General features: G+C 37.5%; 1 protein-coding gene across 4 annotated transcripts in view; it reads left to right on the forward strand.

Annotated features, from left to right (window-relative positions):
* Window positions 1-26,617, forward strand: part of COL4A2 (collagen type IV alpha 2 chain) — a 209,548-nt gene that overhangs the window by 88,820 nt on the left and 94,111 nt on the right. For all 4 annotated transcript variants that reach the window (XM_081944378.1, XM_081944380.1, XM_081944377.1 and 1 more), the window contains 3 exons: window positions 20,312-20,446; window positions 20,541-20,585; window positions 24,821-24,937. In XM_081944378.1, coding sequence (XP_081800504.1) covers window positions 20,312-20,446; window positions 20,541-20,585; window positions 24,821-24,937 — 297 coding nt within the window. The remainder of the gene's footprint in view (window positions 1-20,311; window positions 20,447-20,540; window positions 20,586-24,820; window positions 24,938-26,617) is intronic.

Genomic DNA, 26,617 nt, shown 5'->3' on the forward strand with positions numbered 1-26,617 from the left:
TTAAAGAAATAGTTCTTTAAATAAACATTTTCCTTAATAAATCTATGTTAGGAATGTTTCTTCTGCTTATTTTATTTTATTTCAAATGTATAGCATATAATACATTGTCATGTAGAAATATCCTGACTATTTATGCAATTATGAATGGGATTTGTCCAGATTCCTTTCTGTTCTCTCAAAATATTTCCCAGGAAATTCCTCTCACTGACACCTCTATCTGGACATGAATCTCTTGGTGTATCCTGATAGGAGATCCAGGTGACTGACTTAAGCCCCTTGGGATAATAATAAAAAAAAAAGATTGGCTCTCTATGCAGAATGCTTTTGAATTAATCTTGAAAAATGAGTACCAAATGTAATTATTTGACTATATCTGAGCAAGACTGGTTGGAATGAAACTAAAAGTATATCTGCTATTGGGAGAGAAGTCTGATACTGGTTATTTTAGCTGGCTGATTACCTGTAAATTCTTGACCTTTAAATATTGAAGAATTGGTTCTAAAAGACATAATAGTTTGACCTATGTCCTCTGTTAGACAAAGCTTAGCAGTAAGCCTATTGGTAAGAAATTATGTTTTGTCTATTATGTATATTCTCTCCTTTCTGTATGAGAAGGGAATAAGATCTTGTCTACTTACTGAAAATTTCAGATGCCATTAAATAAGAAAAGGCAATTCCATTTCTTAAACCATAAAATATTTTTGTTAACCTTCTTAACTACTGTAGTTTGCAACAAGCAAAGTCAATGGGGGAAGCTGGATTCACTTAATAATTGCATGATTCAGTTAACAATTTCAGTGATTCATTTAATGACTAGCAAAAAAAAGCTTGTAAAATCAAGCATGACACACTTAAAAAAAACTTGCTTAGGGATGGAAATTCTAGTTCCAATTGGGCTCATAAGTTGAGGACTACTTGTGTGATTTTTTTTCTGCAATCACTTGAACAGAGATAACTCTTTGCAAACTTTTTTTTCTTTTTTGGCTACCTTTAACTCCTGGCAACTGCCTGGAGAAGTTTCTGCAGTTCTCTTGGCAGGAGTTTTCAGAAGTGGTTTGTCCTTGTGTCCTTCCTAGAGCTGAGAGAGACTGACTGTCCCAAGGTTGCTCAAATGCTTTGTGCCTAAGGCAGAGCTAGAACTCTTGTGGTTTCTGGTCTGTATTTGACCAGTAGTACCATACTATGCTTGCTCTATGTCAGTTTAAGGGGGGGAACTGTCTTTCACTAGTCAGTGCCATTATATTTGATCTGTACAACTGTAATATGCTTACTCTGTGGTAACAGACACCTTAGACAATTATTATATTTACCTTAGCTGACCTAAGCAAAGTGAAAATAATCTAAAGGATGAAGCTCATCATGATGTCAATGTTTCAGTTAAATCCCTTCAAATATTTCAGAATAAGAATTTCATCTTCCAACCCCAAGTCCATATTAGCATTTCTATTTAGTAATTTTGGGTAGATATGCTAAATATTTCTTCTGAAACCTCAGATTAATCTGGAGCTTACTAGTGGGTCTAAATGTGAAGTTCTCAAAATGCAGTAAAAATAATTTTCACAGTTGAATAGGGAATAGCTCCAATTCATAGCTATCTGCAGGGATGTAGGTAAAGGGGGAAAGTAATGGCACGGTGGCACAGTGGTTAGAGTGCAGTACTACAGGCTACTTCTGCTGATCACCAGCTGCCAGCAATTTGGTAGATCGAATCTCACCAGGTTCAGGTTTACTCAGCCTTCCATTCTTCCAAGGTCAGGAAAATGAGGACCCAAATTGTTTGGGGGCAATATGCCTACTCTGTAAACTGCTTAGAGAGGGCTGTAAAGGATTATGTAGTGGTATATAAGTCTAAGGGCTATTGCTATTGCTATATTGCACAAATATTCAGTGGTTGCACCAACTCTGCTTGAACTCTAACTGGTGCAAAATGGTCCCTTTACAAGATAGTATCATGATACCCATGGTGTCATTGTGACATTTGTTTGATTGGTTTTTGTTTGTTTGTTTGTTTGAAAGAATCATTACTTGCACTTGCCAATAAGACTGGAGTTCACATTAATATGATAATTTCACTCAAAATAAATTATACATCTGCTAAGGAAGTGGTTAACACTGTTTTTAGAAGGACAGATGCCATGAAAATGTTTCTATTAGAATCATTCTTTTCTCATAACTTACAATGTCAGAAGAGAAAATAAAAGGCACCCCACCCAGACACAGACACTTGGGAGCATTGGGGTGAGAAAAACTGGGCAAAATATGATAAAGGTGAGATACATTTAAATTATAATTGATTTCTGCTCTCCCCCTAAACATGAGAGATAAAGACTTTAAAAATTGTCCTCACTCTTGCTTTTCATTGGTCACTTGTTCCACTGCTTCAAAACTCTGAATCCTTTCCTGAAAATTTATTGTTATATGTATTTACTGTATGTATTCAGTTCAGTTCTGTTTAAAACATTTTATAGGTTTCCTACATAAAAGCATTTTGAAGCATTTTACAAAACTTTCAATAACAATTTAATATTAAAATATTCTTACTGTATTGCATTGAATCAAAAGATTTTTTTAACAATCCATTTGCTATCCTTGAATGGACATGTATGTATTGAGCAATGCTTGTGGAGAAAACTAGTTCCATCTCCTTGAAACAAAGAGGTTTGCTTAGGTCACTGTTGTTAGTTCTCTTTTTACCATCCTTGGTAATATCAGTATGCAGTATATGACTGCCAAAAGCACTTTATATTCCTATAAACATCACACGTGGGAACTCCTTCAGAGAAGTCTGTAGCAGACTGTTTATACAATCAAATTGCTATCAGTCTGGAACACTTTTATATTCCATTTACATATAAATGTACAAATGCTTATGTGAAGTTTGCCTTTTTTTAAACCCCATTTCCAATCACTCATAAATTATGTATGAAATAAAAAAAAATTGCTGTGTATTTCTGGCTCTTTGACCAATAAAAGGCATTCCAGTTCTTTTGAGTGAAAACTCCTCTCATGGGTAGTTAACCAGATTCAATTTCAAACCTTTTTGACAGTCCCAGGCCTGTACAAAAATGACAAAAGCAAAACATTGTAGTTTTCATGTTTTTGTTTGTTGGGTGTGTGTCTGCAAAATTTCTTCTGGTTGGCTTGGAGCACTATTTCAGCCTCTCTCCCTGAAAGGTGCCGCCATCCTTAATTTAGCTAAAGCAGCCCGACAAGGGCTGGTGGGAGGGGCGGTGGGGGAGAATAGCAGAATGGTGGAGTAGGAGAGAGGAGCCGGCTCTCCGTTGGTTTTTACTTTCCTGACACGGATCAGCTCTCCTGGCCAGTAGCCAGCCGCAGAAGAAACTCTCGGGGCCCTGGGGAAAGAGGGTGGCCACATATGGCATCCTCAATGTCTGCAGCTCTTTTCCAGGCTACTGTCAAAAACTGTTTTGCCTTCTGTAAGGCCTTTGAGACACATCTGAAAGGTTAAAAGGTACTTGGGTAAAGGTGGCAGTTCTGTGGTAAAGGTGGAAAGAGCACTGTGCCAGGGATGTGCAGCAGAACAGGGAAGGACTGCTTGGTACCAAGATTTAACAAATGGTTGAACCAGTACATCTGGCCATTGCTCAAAATTTACCCCTTATTCAGTCCACCTTAAGAAGACTGATTGGTGGATGTTTTTTTTATTTTTTTAATCCTCTGAAGACTTTCGGTTGGAAAGGAAACTTAAGACACATGAAAACTGTAAGGACAGGATCGTTCGCTGGTCTTCTTGGGGCAGCAAATAATGCCAACAAACCTTTCTACTGACTCATGGTCTAGATTTTCCTTTGACATGTTCTTATGATGAAGACCCCTAAGCCCATCAATGAAGCAGACAATTAGGAATCAATAGATGTTGTTTGAATTACACTGTAAATATAAAGCAGCCAGTAGACTGACAGCATGAGTGATGTAATCTCACTGTGAGTCCAGCATATGTTAGGTTTCTTGGAAAATAACAGAAAACAACAGGAGGAGAAAGATAGGATTTCAATTCCTGTAGTAGTGCCAATGTTTTTCTTTTTCTTTTTTCTTTCTTTTTTCATTATTCATAGTAAGTTGCCAGTAGAGAACTGTTAGATTCACCTGTATAAAATTTTAATGTTGAAATGTAACTAAAATACAATAACTTTATTATGGTTTTAATAATAATAAGCATCAGCAGCTTCAACAAAAACAAGAACAGCAGTGGTTCTGTTTCAAAGAAATTTTACTGGGGGCAGAATGGAGCATGTGAACCATGACAGAAGCAATCTGGAATAATTCTGTTTAGTAGTTTGAATGAATAGCTTTTTTGTCACAACAGTGAAGGAAGAATAGATGGGAATCGTGTAGGAGAATTGATATAATTGATTCTGTATTTCATGCTTATAATAAACATATATGGGAAGGAATGTTTATCACCATAATCTTGTAAACATGCATATAATTATATCTACAATAAACGTAGAATACTTTTTCAACAAACTCCTCCAATGTTACTTTCTGCCTCCATATGTTTTGTTATATATGGACATTTTTAAAACTTTTTTTAGCTAATAAGTTTTTTTTAAATAAAATTCCTATAATACTTTATATATTAATTCTAAATAAATTATGCAAAAACAAACTTTGCCGAAAGAAATGTAGTTTTGCACTTTTAAGATTTCAGTATTTCAAAATAATATTTTTATTATGAAGTCATCCTGTTCCATTCACAGAAATGCATGGGGATTAGAACATCATCTTCCCTTTGTAATTCTGTTTTTTCCCATAAGTTCTTTCATACTTCACACACACACACATACACACACACACACACACACACACACACACACACAAAGACATACTGAAGGCAAAAATCCCAGAATAGTAACCCAGTGTCTTTTGAATGACAAAATGAGAAACTTTCCATGTGGAAGCCTCCTTGTATCCAATTCCTTCCTCAGGCAGTTAACACTTTTTTCTTTTTTAAAAAATGAGGAGGTTCTGTGCATATTGCTATATACATGGATATGCTAGATAATATTGTTTTTAAAATATATCCATGACTAATCTGTGAACTATGAGATGTCGTAGGTAGGTTGCCCCCCCTTTAAAAAAAAAGAAACCACACTTAGACTTACTTTCATCCAAATTCTTACTAATTTCCAGAACTGGGTGATTCCCCCAAAACATTGGAGCAAACAAGGTTAAGTCCCTTGGTCTTATTTAGGACATTCCAGATTTTTTATCCAGATGGTTCCATTTTGGAATTCAGGGATTTTGAGATCATTCCAGTCTCCTGTTGTTGTTTTTTCATTTAGGCAGTACATAGCCAGAGGGGCCTCTTGGGTGCCAGGTGCTGAAAATGTTTCCTCTAGCCACACCAAAACCCAGAAATTTAACTGCAGCTGTAATTGTGACTAAACTTTTCTATAACTTTAAGCCTTACACCATAGCTGCTGCAGTTCTGTATGTTCCACTATATAGTTATAGTTTCAGTTCCTTTATGCATGAATTGGTCAAGAATACTGGCAATGATATTAAATCATGGTAAATTATTTTCCTCTTTTTCGAGGGTTCTGCTAGGAAATTTAACATAAAGAAGACAGATATTAACACAAGGTGAAAAAATTCATAATTGGCTAGGTATTTTTTTACTACTATGTCTCCTCATTTATATCTTGTTGGTCAAAAAATGCAAAAACACTCTTTCTCCTTTAATAATGGACAATTTGAGTTCCCAAATTCATTACTTACTTTCTTAACATCTCTGAAGAAAAATTTTCATACTTCCTTTGAATTCTTTTTTTAATTTCCAAAGATTCTGACAAGGATTCTGGGATACCTTTGTAAAATGTGATTTGGATAGAATCAGTAGTTGATAATACTCAACAAGTGCTCACAAATTGCTTTTGTGAGTTTTGTGAGAAATTATGATGAAGTTTCTCAAATAGAGTAAAAGATCCTATACCAGATAGTGTGCTAGTCAAATATTTCATAAACTTGCCTCAACTACAAAACTGATGGGTTACTCATGATTTGCAAGTAACAAGAATTGGTGGTGGAAGCAATATCATAATAAGGCAGAATCAAGAATATGATACATTGAGCCAATATTAATACAATGAAATTTAACTGAAATGCAGTAAATGTCAAATCTTGCAGGTAGGTAACAAAATTCAGAAATGATGACAGAGATCTGGCTTGGGAGCAATAAATGCTGAAATAATTTAAGTATCTTAATACTTACAATAAGTATCTTAATACTTACAATAAAATGAGCTGGCAGTATAATATAATTCATAGCAAAGATAATCCAATCTTGGACTGCATTAACACCACAACATATAGATTTCAAAGTTATTGTTCCGCTTAATTTTATGTTCACTGGACTGCATTTGAAATACTTGTATAATTCAGGGTATTTCAACTTAAATAGGATACTGATAAGACAGATGAATATGGATATGCTTAGGATAACTTTTCTGGATAAGAGAAACTTTTAAATGCTATCTTCAAATATCTGAAAGGCAGTCACACAAAATACTTGTCATTTAATACTCTAGAATGCAGCATCTCACTCTGCATTTAACCAGAGGCCAGAGTAATACCTGTGAAGGATGCCATCACAGCATCCTGCTCTTTCATTGAACAGGAACTTAGAATAGAGAATCCACAAGGTCTTTTCCAGCTTTATGATTCTATTTCTTTGGCATAACTTCTACAAGTATATAGTGACCCAACTGCTTTTGTATAATGTTTCATTAAAATTCTTCCTGATTTGAATAATCCCTATGGTACTATGAGAATCTTGAAACTTTGGAATCAGTTCCATATTTATAATGCATCTAATTTGAGCGTGGGTAGAAACTAAAGTAAAAACTATCCAGACAGGAGGGGAAATGTAGCCATCTGGATTTTTCATATTTTTCTTGGGAACTATATCAATTTGTGTGCAAATGCATATTGTTAAACATTGCAAATAATTGTCAGTGTAAAACAATTTGCTTTTTTCATTCATAAAAATAATATTTTACAAAAAGTCTATAAACTTTGGACCAAATTATTGTTTTTCCAAGTTACAGCATATGTTAAACTGGTCCTCTCCAGTCCTTCAAGGTGCTTAATTGTCTCAACAAAATTCAACATTTTATTTTTCATTGCTTTGTCCTACTGTCAAATCTGACAGTGAAATGAAGGAATGGTCAGACCATTTCAGAAAAAAATAGCTTATCATATTACTGTTTAAGTGGCATAAAAATTCATCCAGGAAGAATCATTCAGGAGTCTTCCCACATCCTGCATTTCTTTTTACCAGTTTCATATTTTTAGAATTCTAAAATAAAAGCAGTGCTTTATTGATCTGGGTGTTAAAAAAATAAAAAAATAAAGTGCTGCACAAGATACTTTGTTGCATGAGATACACGTGAAGGTATATGTACAGGAGCTGCCTCTATTTATTATGTTGTGTATGTTATTATGAATCTATTGATACACAATAATGTGTCAACAAATGCATTCCTTCATTTGGGAACATATTTTTATTGGGGAGTGGGGGGGTATTGTCAGCAGCAACACAGCCTGGACATTTCTTTCTTCCAACAACTCATTACTACTCTCCATCCGCTAGCATCTGCTGCCTCAGACAATGCCTTATGTTCTTGCTGGTGGGAAAATAAATATTATAAAGAGATACTTTTGGAAATCTGTTTATTTTCCCATAGACCATGCAGAAAGGAATAAAGAGAGACAGAGATGAATGCCTACTACACTTCAGACCAATTTATTTATTTAGCATGTGTGCATTCTAGTTGTTCCTGGTCAAACATTCTAAATCCTACTAAATCCCGGGATTTACAGGCTAGTCAGCTGAATGATATAGCACTGTAAAAGACTTGTAATGTTAGTCTTCCAGACATCTAGAATAATTACTTGATTTTTAAACTGGGTGCGTGCGCACATACCCACACAGATTTTCTTCATGTGTGTTATTATCCTTGTCATCCATTTGAAAAAATAGGCTGATAATAATATTCTGCAGTGCAAACTAAGAGGAAGAGGACATCGTTTAGGTATTCACAAAGCACAAATTTTATAATTGTGAGATTGCTGAGGAAGGTTTCCCCTTTGGCTCATTCATAAGTCCATGCTAAAATTAATTATATGTTACTCCCAAGCTTACCTTCAAAAATTCTTGCACTGGGCAGATTACTGGAAGAGATTATCTCCAGCCTCCAATACATATATTTTTTAATATGAAAAGCTACAAAATGCAAGATTTAAGTTATTTCAGCTACAGATAAAAAGTTAAATCTCCAAGCACTGCTGTGCAACAAAACTATTCACATGTCAGTACTATAAAAATCAAAACAGCAACAACTATTCTAACTATTTAAGTATTTGATTTCAACATATCTTTTGTTATTCAGTTATCCTATATTTCTGCCTTCTATAAAATAGCAGCTCTTAGAAGGGTGGCTGCTCTGGAGAGGTCTATAAAAGGAGATGCCTGCTTTTTTGCTCTCACTATATGTCCATTATTAATATGATTTGGGAGTATTTCTTATCAATTATTGTTCAAATAAAAGAGTCTTAAGATAATGAGATCTATTAAAACTATCATGATAATATATGAGTTTGAGGTTAATACTGATTTTTATCATCAATCTAACCAAGATAATCAAGATAACCAAGTAACCAAGAATATTATAGTAGTCATTGATTTGAATAAAAATTATGCCCTTAAAAGACTTTGGATAGAAACAACAACAAAAAGATTTAGTAACTGGTGCCTTTGACGCCTGTTGATACAAAACATCTGTGTTGAACTTCTTGGATATTTTTCAGTCAGACTCCCACACAGACTGAAAAATATGGATTGACCACTCATACTGATTCTTGTTACTATAGTACTCATTGTTGTAATACAAATAGGGGCAGCAATTATCATTTCTTTTATACCTTAATTAAGCGGGTGATTCTTTCTCTTCCTCAAATAAACCTGGAGCAGTTTGCCAAAAATAGATCTATTCTAAGCACTGTCTTTTGCTGCCAAGGGCATCCAAACAAATTTTTAAAATGTAGCCAGGAAAGCATGATAATTAACTGAAAAATACAGAATCAGGCTACAAGTAATTTGAATGACTGCAATAATTATTATAGTTTACATTTTACTTTTATGTTTTATGTTCATTGCTTTTGTATGACAACAGTTATGCCAGAGGCAAATAAGGGAGAATTGATGCTAAGATTTACTCACGCTGGAGACTGGCTCTGTAATTCTGGGGCCCAGCATTGTGCCAATGGATTCTTTTAAGTCCCTTCTCCCACCTGCTTCCATTATATTTTCAATGGCTACATAGAATGGCAGCTGTTTGTAACTGGATAAGTGATTCCCATGAAATCCATTACAGGCTCTCCAAGGACCATTAGTCAAGCAGGTAGACATCCTTGCTTTGATCATACAGCCATATAAGGTAATCTCATTATTAAGTCATGCAAACTTTAAGCAGAACAGCCAATAGTCATAGCCATACTAAAGGGAGCACAAAATATAAATCTTCTCCAAAGCTGTAGTATCTTATGGCTTTAAAAGGACATTTTCAACCTAATAATTTGAATCTTGACGTTCACTGAGATATTATTAGTTCTGTATTTTGGCCAAATTTGATCTGACAAAAATGACAAAAGTTGAATAAAATAGTACTAAAATGTAAAATGTAAAAATGTTCCCTAGAGTTGGGAGCAAGTAGCACATATGTGCGCGGGGAACCTTTACCTTTTGGTGAGCAATACTGTGATCTCAACAGTCCCACTGCCCAGTTCTACAGCCAAATCCTAAATTGGTCAGTATGTCACTGACCAATGTTATAGACTCCCTTAAAGTTCAAATGGTCTGCAAAACACCTAAAAAACTGTTGAATTTTTGAAGAAAAAAGAGTTGTTATGCTACTTCTGCCCAAAAGGAAGAATCTGGCATTCAAAAGCTTTATTGGACAAGATTTCTAAGTAAGCATTTTCATGAGAATTGTGTGCTCTTTATTTGTAATTAGAAAAGAAACCATCTAAGAGCTGAATCACTATATTGGAATTCATTTCCTGGGACTAAATGTCATATGTCTGGGCAGCATAATTTAAATGAACAGTAAATTAAAGTATAATTAGGCTAAACTTTGTGGGATCTTTTTTTCCCTCTGTTAGTGTTTTAGAAAAATTACATCGAAAGCCCTTTTATTGTAAGAGTGCATTATTTTTACACAGAGAGGAGAATTATTGCTGCAGTCTCAAATGTTTCCAACACATCTGTTTTACAGCAGCAAGAGTCCAATGCCCTATTTCTTCTTAAATATCATAATTTATTTGTGTGTGGGTTTTTTTGTTTATCTTGGGATCTTTTTGAGATCATGTCCTCACAATGTCCTGTAAATAATAGCCTAATCAAATTTAAAGTTGCAAACATTTAAAAGCAGCTCTAACCTGGTGCCCTCCAGATGTTTGGACCAAGAATTCCATGTTTCCTGTCACATTGAATAATAAAAGTGTCTTTTGGCAATTAAATCCCAGCCATATTGGCAATGGGTAGCAAGATGTTGTCAATTCATCAGTCCTACCTTGATTATTTGAGGTGGAGTTAAATTTAAATGGTGGTGCAAGTATTAGATACTTATTAGATACACTGTTGAGCAGAAACCTGGATAGATAGACTGCTAACTTCGAGTTTTCTTCTAATTTTATAATCTAAAGAATCCCAGAATATTTGAGAGTTGGACAATGTGTAATACATAATAATTATTCATTATGTTTAGATTGGATTTGGCATTTTTATACACATATCGAATCCTTCCCAAGGACCAGGAATAGGCAATTCTTGTTGTTTGATCTGTTAAAGATATTGCACAAGATATAAGCTGTTCTAAATAATTCTGACTTTTCCAATTGATTGATGGTGATTTTATCAATGCCAATAGTGTTAAAATGATGATTCAGTTGTTTTGGGATTGCACCCAAGGCACCTATTGGTACTATTTTTGCTTTCTTTTGCCAGAGTAGTTCTACTTCTGCCTGCAAGTTTTTGTATTTTGCTATTTTTTTTCTAATTTTCTCTTTCTCTTCTATTCTGTATTGCCACATCCACTATCCAGACATTCTTATTCTTATTGACAATCATTAGAGTTATGTTTTAAACAATTGTCTATTTAAATTCTAAAGTCCATAGCACTTTAGTTTCTTTATTCACCTTTTTTTTCTAATTTGTGATCACACCAGTTCTTCTTTACAGGCAAGTGTTATTTCTTGTAGACGTGGTAATGCACCGTTGTTGCTACTTTGCGATGCCATTGTTTGTAGTCAGTCTGTGTAATCTTCTTGCAGTAGCTAAGTAGGTGGTCTACTGTTTGTTTAGCTTCTTTGCAGAGATGGCATTGTGTCTTTACTATTATGCTGATCAAATTTAGCAAAAGAAGAATCTAATTTGGGTTACAGAGTGTTATTAAACAGCAATGAAAATGTGAGTTGCAATTCTGCCAGCATTGATATAAATATTTTGATTTAAAGAAAAAAACCTAGGTCTCTCCCCATTGAGTTGAAATTTCTAATTTTGTTGCATCCAGTGGTATCCCTTATCCTCGATGTTTATAGCTGGCTGAACCGAGGTGCGCCGGTTGGAGGGGATGGGAGTCGGAGGCACCGTTTTGCGGTGGTTCGGCTCCTACCTCTCCGACCGGAAGCAATGTGTGTTGACAGGGGGGCAGAGGTCGTCCCTGAGGCCACTCACTTGTGGGGTGCCACAGGGGTCGGTCCTCTCGCCTCTCCTGTTCAACACATATGTGAAGCCGCTGGGTGAGATCATCTGTGGTTTTGGGGTTGAGTACCATCTCTACGCTGATGATACTCAGCTGTATATTTCAACCCCAAACCACCCCAACGAGGCTGTCGAAGTGATGTCCCGGTGTTTGGAAGCCGTCGGGGTCTGGATGGGGGACAACAGACTCAGACTCAACCCCTCCAAGACCGAGTGGCTGTGGTTACCGGCACCTCGGTTCAGCCAGCTGACCCCATCGCTGGCCATAGGGGGCGAACAACTGTCCCCTGTGGAGCGGGCGCGCAATTTGGGCGTCCTCCTTGATGCCCGGCTGTCAATGGAGGACCATGTGGCAGCCGTGGCAAGGGGGGCGTTCCACCAGGTTCGCCTGGTGCGCCAATTGCGCCCCCTACTGGACCGGAGTGCCCTGCGCACGGTCACTCATGCACTGGTGACGTCTCGCCTGGACTACTGCAATGCCCTCTACATGGGGCTTCCCTTGGGACGCATCCGGAGACTGCAGCTAGTTCAGAACGCAGCCGCGCGGGTTATTATGGGAAGTACACGTTACTCCCACGTAACACCTCTCCTGCGCGAGCTGCACTGGCTACCTGTGGCCTTTCGGGTGCGTTTCAAGGTATTGATCACCATCTTCAAAGCGCTCCATGGCAGAGGACCTAGTTATCTGCAGGATCGCATCCTTCCACATACGTCCCTGCGACCTATCTGCTCACACAGGGAGGGGCTCCTCCTGGTGCCGTCTGCTAGGCAATGCCAGCGGGCGACACCTAGGAGTAGATCCTTCTCTGTGATGGGCCCAACCCTCTGGAATGACCTCCCCCCAGACATTCGAACTACCACCGACCTCCGTTCCTTCCGGCAAAAGTTAAAGACTCACCTGTTTCAATCAGCTGGCCTGGCACTTTCTTAGTTTTACCTCCCAGGGATTTATTTTATTTTAGGGTTTGGGGTTTTAATTGTGATGTTTTTAGGATTAGAATTATTTATTTCTTAGTACAGCCTATCTCCCCTCCAAATGTATCTTAAATGTAGCTTAAATGTATTTAATTTTATGACTGGTTTTATTGTATTGACTGTACACCGCCCCGAGTCCCTTTTTGGGAGAGGGGCGGTCTAAAAATCTAAGAAATAAATAAATAAAATAAATAAATAAATAGCCCTAAGGTAACAAACACAAAACTAAATTGTGGGCCTTGATGTACTCTTGTTTTGGATGCCTCTTTAGCTCTGGTTGCCCTGATGTAAAACCGCTGTTAGGAGGAGAAATAAAGGTTTGAGTCAAGCAGCATCCAAAACATCATTGCCGTCACCACCACTGCCACCACCACCACCACCACCACCATCATCATCATCTATACTTACCTGATTTGTCCTGGAAGCAATATTAACCATAGTGTCTCTTCGATTATATCTTTAAAACTTCTGGAATGTTCAGTTAGGGGGCATACCAGGTATACATCATACAGAAGAATAATTGGTCCTTAATTGGGCATATATTGCTATTTTTTTTAATCTAAAGTTCCTGTAGTTTGTTTTTATATACCATTTAGAAGCTGGTGTTAAGGACATTTAAGCATTTATCTGACACAAGCCAGTACTGGCCTGTACTTATTTTGGTCTGAATTTTTGTCAGCTTAAGAAAATGGGGATGATACAACATTCTGTGGCAAATCTATGTTTGATACATCTAAGTGCTGTCAGATAATATATTTATTCCCTGGTTGCCAGTTTGTTACCATCCTAGCCAAGGTGCCCTGTCAAAATCAAGCCAAATGGCAAACTAAGGAATAAGACAAGCATCTCTGAAAACTGTTTAACAATCCAGGAAACAGCTTGAGCTGCAAAAGAATTTGTCCCACACCCACCTCCCAGCCTTTGGGCTTCAGAGTCATCTGTCTTCTACTCAGTATCCCACGGTCAAGCAAGCATGTCTTGCAAGATAAGGATGCCATTAGAACTCTACCACCCCTGACCTTGGAATATGAATAAAAAGATGTGAATGGAAGGGATAATATTTCAGTTGATCTCTTGGGTAACATTGATTTTTTGATTCCACAGGGAGACAAAGAAATGCCTGGGAATGACAAAAAAGGCTAGTCTACATATTATGGATGCATCAAGGAAATTAGGCAATGAATAGGGTAAGATTGATTCTGCCTGGTTATCATATGATAAGCAGCTGCTCTAGCAAAGGCAGATGTCTAAATAGGAACCCAGCTGGAGCCTAGCATATTGATACTGATTAACACCAAAGAGCTCTGAACAGGAAGAGGAAGTCATTGCAATATCTGAGGAAAAGAGACCATGAGTAGCAAAATTTTCTACTCCACTTTCCCTACATTGTACTATAAGCCCATTGCTTGGAAGAGTTCTTCCTCAAACTGTCAAGTTGTGCCCCGGTTCATCATGTCATCTCAATTCTATGAAATATGCTGTACCTGCAACATCCAAATGATTGCAGTGGAATGTCAATGAGGCCCAACATGTGTGACAGTCTCCAGCCAGCCATCACTTTGAGGCAGTACTTCATCACTGTCGTTACTTCATCCGAACTGTAAAAAAGAGAGTTATATAGAATCCAAAATGGGGACTTATAGCATTGTAAATCTTCTCTGGCATAATTGGATCCAGAGACCAGTCATTTTGTCCAGCTGCTGACATCTATTATGATGCTATGAGGAAAAGCAAGCCTTCATTACAATAGACACCATCAGCATCCTGTCATAAATGCAAGACCTAGAAATTCTTCACTGTTTTCCCTAAGTTACTTGGCAAAACTCATGACTGCTGAATAATAGGTCTTTACCCTGAAGCCTTCAACTGAAAGGTACCTTGTTCAGAAAAAAGATCTGCATGTAGCCATCCCAAATATTTATTTATACATATATACATACATGTCTTTTCTATAATCACCCATCTCACACACATGGCTGTGAGTGGCTTACAGGATTAAAATATATAAACCCACTAAACATAACTTCATCTCCCCCAGTGCCCAGGGTAAACAATGACCCCAATAATAACAGAAACCATCTATTCCAATGAGCAAATGCCTGGGGAAACCGCAATGTCCCCAATGCTTTGCAAAGGGTTAGCAGACTTGGGGGCCAGCCAAATCTCTGAGGGGATGTAATTTTGGAGAGGTAAGGCACAATACAGCATACTAAAAAGCAGAGACATCATCCTGCCAACAAAAGTGCTTATAGTCAAGGTTATAGTTTTCCCAGTTGCAATATATGGCTGTGAAAGTTGGACCATAAGAAAGGCTGAACACCAAAGAATTGAGGCCTTTGAACTATGGCGCTAGAGAAGACTCCTGCGAGTCCCTTGGACTGCAAGGTGATCAAACTGGTCTGCTGAGATCAACCTTAACTGCTCTTTAGAAGGCCAGATCCTGAAGATGAAACTCAAATACTTTGGCCACCTGATGAGAAGGAAGGACTCACTGGAGAAGAGCCTAATGCTGGGAAAGATTGAGGGCAAAAGAAGAAGGGGACGACAGAGAATGAGGTGGCTGGATGGAGTCACTGAAGCAGTAGGCGTGAGCTTAAATGGACTCCAGAGGATGGTAGAGGACAAGAAGGCCTGGAGGAACATTTCCCATGGGGTCGCGATGGGTCAGACACGACTTCACAACTAACAACAACAAAGGCGCAATATAAATACATTTATAACCAGTGTTATGAATTTTTGAAGCCAACCCTCCAGTTATGTCACTAAGTGACAAGACTCTAATGGAAATGTTTTTCAGGCACACTTAAAGTATGATAGCTATTTAAAAGGGTGTACATCTGATAAATGTTTTAGGTACGGTTGATTGATGTTTTATTTAGGTTATGATATCTTTGTATGATAAACACATTTGTGAGATCAAAATGTTCATTGGGGTACACACCGGGGTCGATAGTAATCATGCTTCAATGTGCCTGGAATTCTGATACAGATGTGTACTCCTGTGTTCCTTGAAATAAATAAGGATTATCAACCACGATTCTAGTTTCTGTTCACAATTTTCTAGTCAGACTGATTGGGAAACTTTGATGAAGTAGAGAGTCCATTATTAAAATAAGCTGTGAATGGGGGTGGAGAGTAAAGTTACAAGCATGAAGAAAAGATTCAGTAATTTCTTGCTTTATGAAACTAAAATGTTATTGCATAATTTCAGTCTTTCAGGCAGACATTCATATCATATTGATTCCTAACAGGAGGCAAAAGGGAATGCTTCAGATCCCATGAACTATGATGTGGGATTTCAGAGGACTTAATAGTTCCCTTGCAGAACTTTTCTTCTGACTCATAATAGCAATACACATTACAAGTAGCAAAAATTATTATTGGAACATATTTGTAAATTAGTGAAGCAGTGCTCATGGTTCTGACAACTTTCTTCAGCTCAGGGTATATTCCGCATATATTTGTTGTTTTTTATGTTACCAAACTGCTTTGTAACTTAAGAGAGTTACTTTTAATTACAATAATGTATAGAATAATTTTCTCAGGTAGTCTTCAATTTACAACAGCAAATGGGACTCAAATTTCCATTTCTAAACGATGCAGTCCTAAAATGCGGCCACATTGCTTAGCTACAGCAGTCTCTGCAGTTTTTGTTGCCATTGCTAGCTAAATTACTAGATGAGGCAACTTCCTGCCAGCTCTCCACAGCCAAGACAGTAAGGAAGCTGGCAGGAAGTTAGGCAGTAAGTGCCTGCTGCTGAGTGGAGTGAGGGGATGAGAGTGTGAGGGAGGTGCAGCAGTCTTTGGTAGCTTATACAAGGATGCAAGGGAGGTGGGCCAAAGGTCAGAGAGGCAGAGTGTGTTGAAGTGTATGGGAGTGCATAAGAATGTAAGGGAGTTGTGATGAAGGTCAAGGAGGGTGCATGAGGATGTGAGGGGGTCAAGACAAGGATCAGGGAGGATGCACAAGGGTGCGTAAACAGCTGGCATAGGACAAGCACATAGAGACTGAGGCATGGTGTTTAGGTGGGGGAGATTTACCCCAGGAACTTGCAACCTTTCCTGCTAGCTTGCCTGCTGACCTTCTGAGAAAGGTGTCAGGAAAGGTTACAGATGTGGAACATGTAACTGCAGGGCGCTGCAACTGATTGTAAATGCAAAACAGTTGCCAAGTGCCTGGATAATGATTGCATAACTCTGGGATTTGGGGATGACTAGAACTACAAGGACTACCGTAGTTGTAACCACCATTCAATTCTGTTGTAACTATGAATGGTCATTGAACAGAATGGTGATAAGTCAAGGATTACCTGTAGAAGTCTCTTTAAAAACATCTTGGACTATTAACATTTTAAGCTACAGTTGGTCCAGAATGCGGCCGCGCGGGTAATTATGGGGAGTACAAGGTACTCCCATGTGACACCTTTCCTGCGCGAGCTGCACTGGCTTCCTGTGGTCTATCGGGTGCGTTTCAAGGTTCTGATAACGATCTTTAAAGCGCTCCATGGCTCAGGACCTAGCTACTTGCGGGATCGTATCCTGCCCCATACATCCCTGCAACCAATTCGCTCGCACAGAGAGGGACTTCTCCAGGTGCCGTCCACCAGACAGTGCCGAGGGGCGGCGCCTAGGAGCAGAGCCTTCTCTGTGGCGGGCCCAGCCCTGTGGAACGACCTCCCCCCGGATATTAGGACTACCTCTGACCTCCGCTCCTTCCGTGTAAAGCTCAAGACCCACCTATTCCAAGTAGCTGGCCTGGCTCAACCATAGTTTGATCATATCGCTCCTGACGGGTTTTAATTTTGTAATTTATTTAAGGGATTTTAAATTGTGATTTTAATTGTTTATATGCATTTGTCTACCTCCTCTACGTATACGTATACGTCTACATTTGTGTATGTATTGTCCATATTTGTACTTATGTGTTTTTATTGTACGCCGCCCCGAATCCTTCGGGAGAGGGTGCGGCTAACAAATAAAATTTTATTATTATTATTATTATTATTATTATTATTATTATTATTATTATTATTATTATTATTATTGTTATTGTTATTATTATTATTATTATTATTATTATTATTGTTATTATTGTTATTATTGTTATTATTATTATTATTATTATTATTATTATTATTATTATTATTATTATTATTATTATTATTATTAAGCAATGTGATCTCCTAACTTGTCCTGCAGGCAGAATGAACCAAGAATATGCAGAAGATATATAGGAAGTGGTTGCATTTCTTTTTTTGAAGAATGTGAATATTCTGTTATTAGCCATTATAAATGCAATCTTCTTGTACAGAGCATAGGAAACAAATAGAAAAGGCATTATCAGTACATGAACATATTTAAAATTTGCGAGTAATTGTGATATTCTCACAAAATTCAATCCATATTCCTCAAGTGGCTGATAGGGCTAATAACAAAAATACTGTTTTAGATTATAGGAAACATCCTAATCTGTTATTAGTAATAATTTGTAATTCTCATGAAATTTTACAGGGATCTTTTATCTAATCATCCACCTTATATTGTCTTCCTTTAACTGTGCCAATCATAACAACTATTTTCCAAAGGCTATTAGTAAATTGATATGCTATTTGTTTGTTTTTTTGTATCCTGAGGTTTATTATTTTTACAAATAATTGAAGGTGGGGACCATATCCAAACACCTTCCTCCTTCATGAGAGAGAGTGACTGCCCAAGGTCAGCAACCTGATTATCACTTACTACTCTTTCTGGTTTTCCAGGGTGGGTTTTTTTTTCTTTGAGTTTATCACCAAGGCACAATTCCCAAAAAGCAATTACCCATCTTTTATTTTCTAAAAAATGTGGCCATAAATTCATAAATTCCCATTTATTAAAAAATGAAAAAGAAAAAAAAAGGAATCTCGGATAGTTTAGTAATTATCACAGAAGATGCCAGTAAACAGACTGCTGCCTATTGGTATTTCCTCTGATTGATTTTGCACAATTAAACGTAATACCTCACCTTCCTAGTTGCTCTGCTAGCCTTCTAACCTTTATGGGAGTTGAGCTATTGAAGGTCACTATTTCCTAAAAGTGCAACTCTATACATAATGTTAAGAGTGTAGGCAACTAGTGCCATCTAAAGGTCTATTTGGAAAATTAAAAATAGTTAAAAAGTGGATATTTTTTTTCTATAAAATTAGTGTTTTGACATGAAGCCTAACATGTTTTGGCTAAAATCCTTATTCAGGATTTCCTGGCTGAATAGGGGTTTGGGCTTGGCTTTCAATAAATTAAATACACTAGTGATGGCAAACACAAGTACTAGATTCCCACATTGTGCCAAGTATCCAGGGACACTTGAACAAGTTATTGCATCCAGGTTCACATTCCATAAACCATGGTTTAGAGAGCACAGTGGTGGGTTTCCACGTGTTGCTAAGCCAAATAAAGCAGGATGTACTGTAATATGCCTAATTGCAGTGTGTGAAACCAACAACATTCCTTCTACAACCATCATGTTTGCAAAATCAGTTCTTCTGATAATCTTCTTTGAACTGGAAGAGACTTTCATTGCACAGCAGTGCTGAAGCAAAAGCAGCTATGAAATCAGGAAATGTGCTCTGGGCAATTTTGTACCTTGTACAATAGAAATTGCAACTATGAATAAAAACTAAGCCTCTGTTTCACTGATACATTCACTGCTTATTAAGATTTTCCAATTTAGAGAAACCAAGATATTAACCTTTATTTCAGTGTTGGTGCCTGAGTTAAAAATAGGGTTATTATATCTGATCTTTAAAAATCCAGATAATCACTAGAAGGCAGTAAAGATTTAGTATTTTCATCTCTTTGTTACCATTTCGTATTATCTGTATTTGTCTAGTTATGTAGCCATACTAAATGTACCTGGAGAGGCAGAGAGAGGTTGTGTAGGTTTTCTTCAGGCTTCTCCTTATTGTAGAGAGCTTTCCATCTGCAAAATTGCAGGGGCAACAGTAAGAATTGTTTCAGAAGCATTAGATCAATAGGATAAGGGATGCCCTGGTTTCCTGTTTGCTTCCAGGTACATTTCAAGTTGCAAGTTATGTCCCATTTGGAACATTCTTCTTTCATTAATATTGCAAAATGTTTAGCAAATTTCTCACAACAGACTGGAGGGATGGAAGGACTGAAATCAGCCTAAACATAACTGATGGAAGATGTTCTGCTGATGCTGTGGCATTTCTGTCACTTCATCTCTCAGAGTTGGAGAAAAATGGAAATTTGGTGAAAAATGGAATCCCTTGGCATCTGTTGACAGGAGAAACCAACTGTGGCCAGCTTGTCCAGTATCCTCATCATCTCTATATTTTGATGATCAACAGGAAATGGAAATGTGGAAGAACTGCTACCAAATGAAATGCTGTGCAGATTTCTGACTGGGCATTAGCATTAAACACACACTAAACTTTTGTTTACGTTTTGTGATCCTGCTGTTTTTATAAACTGCAAAGGCAGAAGTATTCAGTGCAGATACACCTTGTCTATTTTCAGCAGTACCTGAAAACTTTTGTGGATTGTTGTTTACAGGGCCAGCCAGGACTGCTTGGACAGCAAGGATTCCCTGGGCCATCGGGAGTGATGGGCATACCAGGACTTTCAGGGCACAAAGGGGACAAAGGTGAACGAGGTAGACCTGGCATTACTGGACCCAAAGGAGAAGCGGTAATTTTATAACTTCTTAAGAAGTCAACTTCATTATAAAGAACAAATGCAAAAAGTAGGTGGCTACAACATCATGTGTCCCTTTTCATTATAGGGACAAAGAGGAGTCACAGGGTTTCCCGGTGCAGATGGAGTTCCTGTAAGTAATTGTTTGTTCCTTGTATTGAAATTTGAAACTGTTATGATAGTCTTTCCTGTAAATAATTCAAGTTATAAGTAACCAAATAATACATATGATATAATAAACAGCTCATTTTTTCTCCAGCCAAACTCAAACTAGTATAAAATACAAGATCAGCATTAAAAACAAACCATAATCATGTTTTTAAAAGTTATTATAAATAACTTTTAAAGTTATTTACTGAAATAAATGTTTTTTAGCTGTTTATACATAGGCAATGCTGATGAATTTTCATGCTGCACTGTCCCATGATCTTAGTGAGTTGGATCTTAGATTTCAGACATAGTTAGAATAGAGAGCACAAATTAGAATTAATGTTTTGCATGCTGAAGAGAAATCTGTTTGTTAAGTATTTCTTTAGTAGATTTACTCATCTCACTTTTATTAACACAAAATACGATCCCGGAACAAGTGCAACTGATGCATGGCCTTGAGCTACAGTATGTGAAGGCCCTCCTAGCCATGGTTTCTACTTGCCCTTTGAGCAGGAGCCATGAATCCAGGAGGACCCCAAGATATGGATTTATCTAGGGCAGTGCCACCCCATCCAGAACCAAAGATGGAAGGTCCCCAGAACCAGGAGCTTCAAAAATCCAGATCCACCTGGTCTTGCTTGAAGTGAGCTGAAGTCTGTTGTGCCCCATCCAGGCCTCCAAAGTGTCCAGGCACTGAGACAGAACTTCCAAACATCAATCAGACAGCCTGGGTTATAGATATAAAGCTGGGTGTCACTAACGATATTTCACACCAAACTCAACCAACAGCTTCATGTAGATGTTAAATAGGAGGGGAGAGAGCTCCAAACCCTGAGGTATTTCACAAAGGGGGGGAGCACAGGCTGGATCTCTTTGTCCTGGAACCAACCTTGCAGGAAAGAGGAGAACCAGCACTACACACACACACAGCCCAATTTCTGAAGCTGGTTCAGAAGCATACTGTGATTGATGGTATCAAAAGCTGCTGAAAAGACAAGAAAAACAAGAGAGTTGCACCACCCCAACTCCTCTCCCACCAGAGGTCATCCAAGAGTGCTATCAGTTCTATACCCAGTCTGGACCCTGACGGAAAGGAGTCCAGATTATCTACTTCTTCCAGAATCCTTTGAAGTTGTAATGCAATAACCTTCTTTACAACCTTCCCTAGAAAATTGTCCACAATGTTGGGGCATAGCAATATTCCAGTGGTGGGTTCCGGATCCCGTTCCAACCAGTACGGTTGGAACGGACCGGCATCATCCACATGGACGTGCGCAGTGTGGCGAGCATGCCACATGCATCTTGCCATCCAGTGACACCTCTGTGAGCCTCCGTGACGCTCCAGCTGCTCGGAGGAGCGTTGTGCAGGTGCTGTATGTGCTGTGCACGTGCATGGAAGCACTGAAGACTTTAAAGATTGGTAAGGAGCGCGGGTGGGTGGGCCCTCCTTAGCACCGTACCAGAGCGGTACCCAGTGCTCTGGGCAGGCTCTGGTACGCCTGTTCCGGAGCGAACTGCCTGCAACCCACCATTGCAATATTCCTTTGAAAAGCATTTAAACAGAAAACAATCTAATAGATTTTAAAAATCTATTGTTTCATCCTTTGGCAAATTCTGGACATGAGGGCCATGAGAAATGAAGAGAGAAGCATTCTTGGGTTAGTAGAGTTACTAACTACTGCCTTGCATAAAATAATAAGCAAAGTACATTTATTTCTAGACACTTTCACAGAAATCCCCGGACAGATTTCCCAGCACCAGCTTCCTCTTCCATGCCCTTTGACATCAGACCATTTTTTACCACCCACATGCATCACTAAAATGAAATTCCAAATGGCTATTTTCAGCTGCTTGACTCATTCACCCACCCTTCTAATGTGTTTTGCAGTGCAGAGCTGAATCTAGAAAATACTTTTCCTTTTCCACATATGGATGTTGCATTAACTTTCATGGGACTTGCCTTCAGGCAGCAAATGAAAGGTAATATAAGATCATACAAGGAAAAGCAGCGTGCAGATGCTGCAGAGTATATCGTAAAGACAGAGAAAAGGAAAAAGCAACCCATGTGATTTTATGGACAGTGATCACACAAATGTAATATTCACATGATCTGGAAAACTAGTCTATAGTAATTTTCAAGTATGAAGAACAATGGAGGATTCATTTATCATATATGATAAGATAAATATAATTTTCTGTTTTTTACTCCAGATCCTTTAATAAGAATAGCATAGCTTGGATAAGCACAAAGGAGCCAGAACACTCATCACCATTTATTGTTTCCTTGTTTGGCCCTTCTTGGAGATTTCTTGGAGCATATATGCTCCTCGATGTATATAATATTATTTCCTTGATATGTATTCCTCTAAAATGCTAAGTAGCTGCTGTGTATTTAAGGTGAAATGTCTGTAGGAAATGAACAGAAGGCATAGTGGGGTCATCTATTTCTACTACTTCAAAATGTTTGGCAGTATCATGCAACATCCAGCCAATTAGAGATTTTGACACAAAACTTTTTGCCGTCTGAAAAATTCCATTTTGAGCTATGCCAGAGCTTTCTGGATTCAAGAATGATTCTCTTTCTTCACTAGCCTATCTTCCCTGCCTTGATGATTTCTTCTTCTGGAAACCATTGTCCCAAGCATGTGATTTGAATATCATTTTATTTTGGGTAGCATTGAATTTGTACATTTGTTTGCTCCAAGAATGAGTCAGCAAGATAAAAAAAACCTTAACCTTTTCCAATGTCACTCCCAGGAATGTTTAGATTTGGCAGTAAGCTAAATCCTTGAAAAAGAAAGTATCCAATAATAACTCCTACCTTCTGCTACTATTTCTCATTTTCTCTTATACAATTTAATATTAACATCAATGGGAATAGCCAAAGTATAAATCAACTATGAATAAAATTCGAGCCATTTGTTTTCCTTTGGAAAGAAGGATAATTGATGAAATGGATTAGTGGCTGCTCTTCGTCCTCCGTTCTAAAGCACAAACTTAAAATACAACAAAATTTGCATAAGAAGTGATGGTATACAAAAGTGATTTATTTCATGAACAATTTATAGCATGTTTATGGAAACCACTTTCCATCACATAATTAGGATAGGTAAAGGCATATCAATAGTATTCACACACATTTTAATGACATTCATTTACTAATAGATATTTGTCATCACGCTTTTTGAAAATTCCTCTCCAATATTCTAAAACTACATTGAAATACATTTGTAATAATTAAACCCCCCTTCCCATTGCTGTAATGGTAAAAGTAGTATTTACAATAATTTTCAGAGACTTAAAACTTGAACAAATCCTCAAGGCAATTTTTTTAGCATAATATCATGTAGCCAGAAGATACTTCCCCATACAGTACAATCATTCTGTGGTTCCAATGGGGTTTCAATACCAAAAGAAGGAAGCACCATTCTACTCTGTTGCAGTACCTAGTCTGCTGTTCACAGAACTGCAATTTAATTGACAATATGTATAGAATGCTGGCTTGATAGACCCAATGGCACTGACTCCTTAGTCCCTCATAACTGATAGGGGAGAAATGGGCTCTTGATGGAGAATTAAGGATTTACTTCTCTTTCTTGATTCAAGATGTTGCTAACTTCAAATCACTTTCTTCTGCTTTTGATCCAAACACACATGGGTAAGCTGATGCTCTTTGATTTTTGTCCTGGTAAAAATAATCAGCTTGGTGCTAAACTATGTACTGTATTTCATGGAAAAAGATCTCCTTTTTATTATAGTTACTAAACCTATTTCACTACATATTTGTCATGGCAGGTCATGCATATACAGAATGTGTTAACTTCCAAAAGGTTACATATAGAATGCAGCCTCAGTAAGGTCTTCTTATTCACTTAATATCATATTTAAACTGGATTTTAGTTACCTTAGCTATTCAAATGCAAGAAATGCAAAGGTATTAAAAATGTGCTATTCTTCCCTACCTGTTATCTATGTATTTCTGTTTCTGCTGATATCCTAGTTTGTTTCTAGTTGTTTCTTTTCATATTCTCAAAGATGTATGTTTGAACCATAGAATAGTATTCTTAATAGAATAGAATTAAATAGTACTTTTTATTCCATTTTTTTCCTGTAGGACAATTGCTTGCACTAATGTAAGAACATTTAGGAATTCCAAGAAAGCCAAGAAGAAGAAAGCAAAAACAGCAGGTCATAATTGTATTTATATTGTCTCCAAAGGGTCATCCAGGTCAGGGAGGATCAAGAGGAAAACCAGGCCACGATGGTTGCAATGGGACCAAGGGAGATCCAGGTTCACAGGGAATTGAGGGACCTCCTGGGACTCCTGGTTTTTTTGTGAGTTATGAACACTGAATAAATCAACATAAAGCTAACAGCAAAATCAAGAGTAGATTGTTTCCTTCTACTAAGTGAGAGAAAAGGGTTTCCATTGCTGGAAGAAGTCTAGCATTCTTGTGAATCTACCACATTAGGATTATATGCTGAAGTCCTACAAAAGGTGGATTGCCTAAAGTTGAAACATAATTATCAGAAGAAAATTCCAGGTTGACTAGTAGTCATTTGGGAAAACTTTGCAGTTCAGTCATCCTATGTGCTCACAATATTAGTACATTAGTTGAGTACCATGATTGATTATAATGATAATTTTCGGAGGGGAAAAATCATAATAATTTACAGGATTTTATTAAAAAAAGGAGGGGGAAAACTTCCTGCTTTCTTGTTTTGAGACACATTAATAAGGTTGCAAAAATACTTGTCCTTTCTGTACTGAAAGAACTTGCTCATTTTCTTAGGGATATATAACATATTTTAAAGTGAAGAAATAATTAATTTCCCCCTGTTTGGTGAGCAGTATCTGAGAAAACAAGGTATCTTGTTTTTTTGCTACTCAAAAAAATAGAAGTGGAGTTGGATCAGGGATCATCTAAATTCCTAATTCATAGAAACAGTTTTGCTACTTTGAGGCAAAATTAAATAACATTTGAAGAATTATTTGCTCATTCTATGAAGATAGCCCATTTTAATTTCAAATGGGAGAAAGAGTTTGACTGTGTAAACAAATGTTTTAATTTATTAATCAATGATAATTAATGTGTAGATACAAAGAAATGAGTCATTGGAAGAACTGTGGTTGATGGAGTGCTGAGGATCCATATATTTTTTTTATTCTGAGTTTCTTTATAATGAGGGAGATAGTTTAGAAAGTTTTTTTATTTATTTCTTTTTCAACTTCATGGAGATTTACATCACAGCTTTTGTATGTCCGGAGCACAAGGGGTAGAATGGTATACTTTATCAGGGCTCAGAATACCATGCGGTTTAGTCCAGATGGCAATCTTATTTGCACAACAGAAAAGGCTTGAAATATTCAGTGAACATTAGTTCCTATCTACGGGGGCTCCCATGGTGAGATTTGCTGAGGGCAATCAGATACTGATGCATCATTGTGCATCTTGAGTTGTGAGACAGCTTGGGCTCTCCTTCAAGCACACACAGGGGTTCAAGTATATTTTAGGGCTTATAGTTAGAAGGTCAATATGATTTTGTGCTTCCCTATATGACATGCTTTCTCAAGATCTGAAAGTCCCAAAGTGCCATGTTGTGCATATAGAAAAAGAGAGACAAAGAACCATGTTACAAGAGATGGATACCAGGGATGGTGGAAGCAAGCAATAAATTGTGGCAGGGAATACAACTACAAGTTTGTACTGAAAGAAAAGACCATCTCTGATCTCATAATGGTGGGGAAATGTTTTCCTGTTTTTCAGTCATTATTTTCAAGGGGACATAATCTGGAAGCCACTAAAAGGGGCTTGAGCATTTGATCCTAGAACTGATCTTGCCAATCCCTAAATTACTGCTGGCTTTTCAGTTTGGAAATGGACTCTACACAGCCCAGTTTTTTCACTCTCTTGTAATTTGGATGGTTTAGAATAAGCAGAGAGCAATATGCAGTATCAGTACCACACATGGTCCCTCTATCTCTCTTTATTTTTTTTTCATAATTAACCCTTG

The sequence above is a fragment of the Natrix helvetica genome, assembly GCF_964273705.1.
Source record: "Natrix helvetica genome assembly, chromosome: 2".
NCBI classification, from domain to species: Eukaryota; Metazoa; Chordata; class Lepidosauria; order Squamata; family Natricidae; genus Natrix; species Natrix helvetica.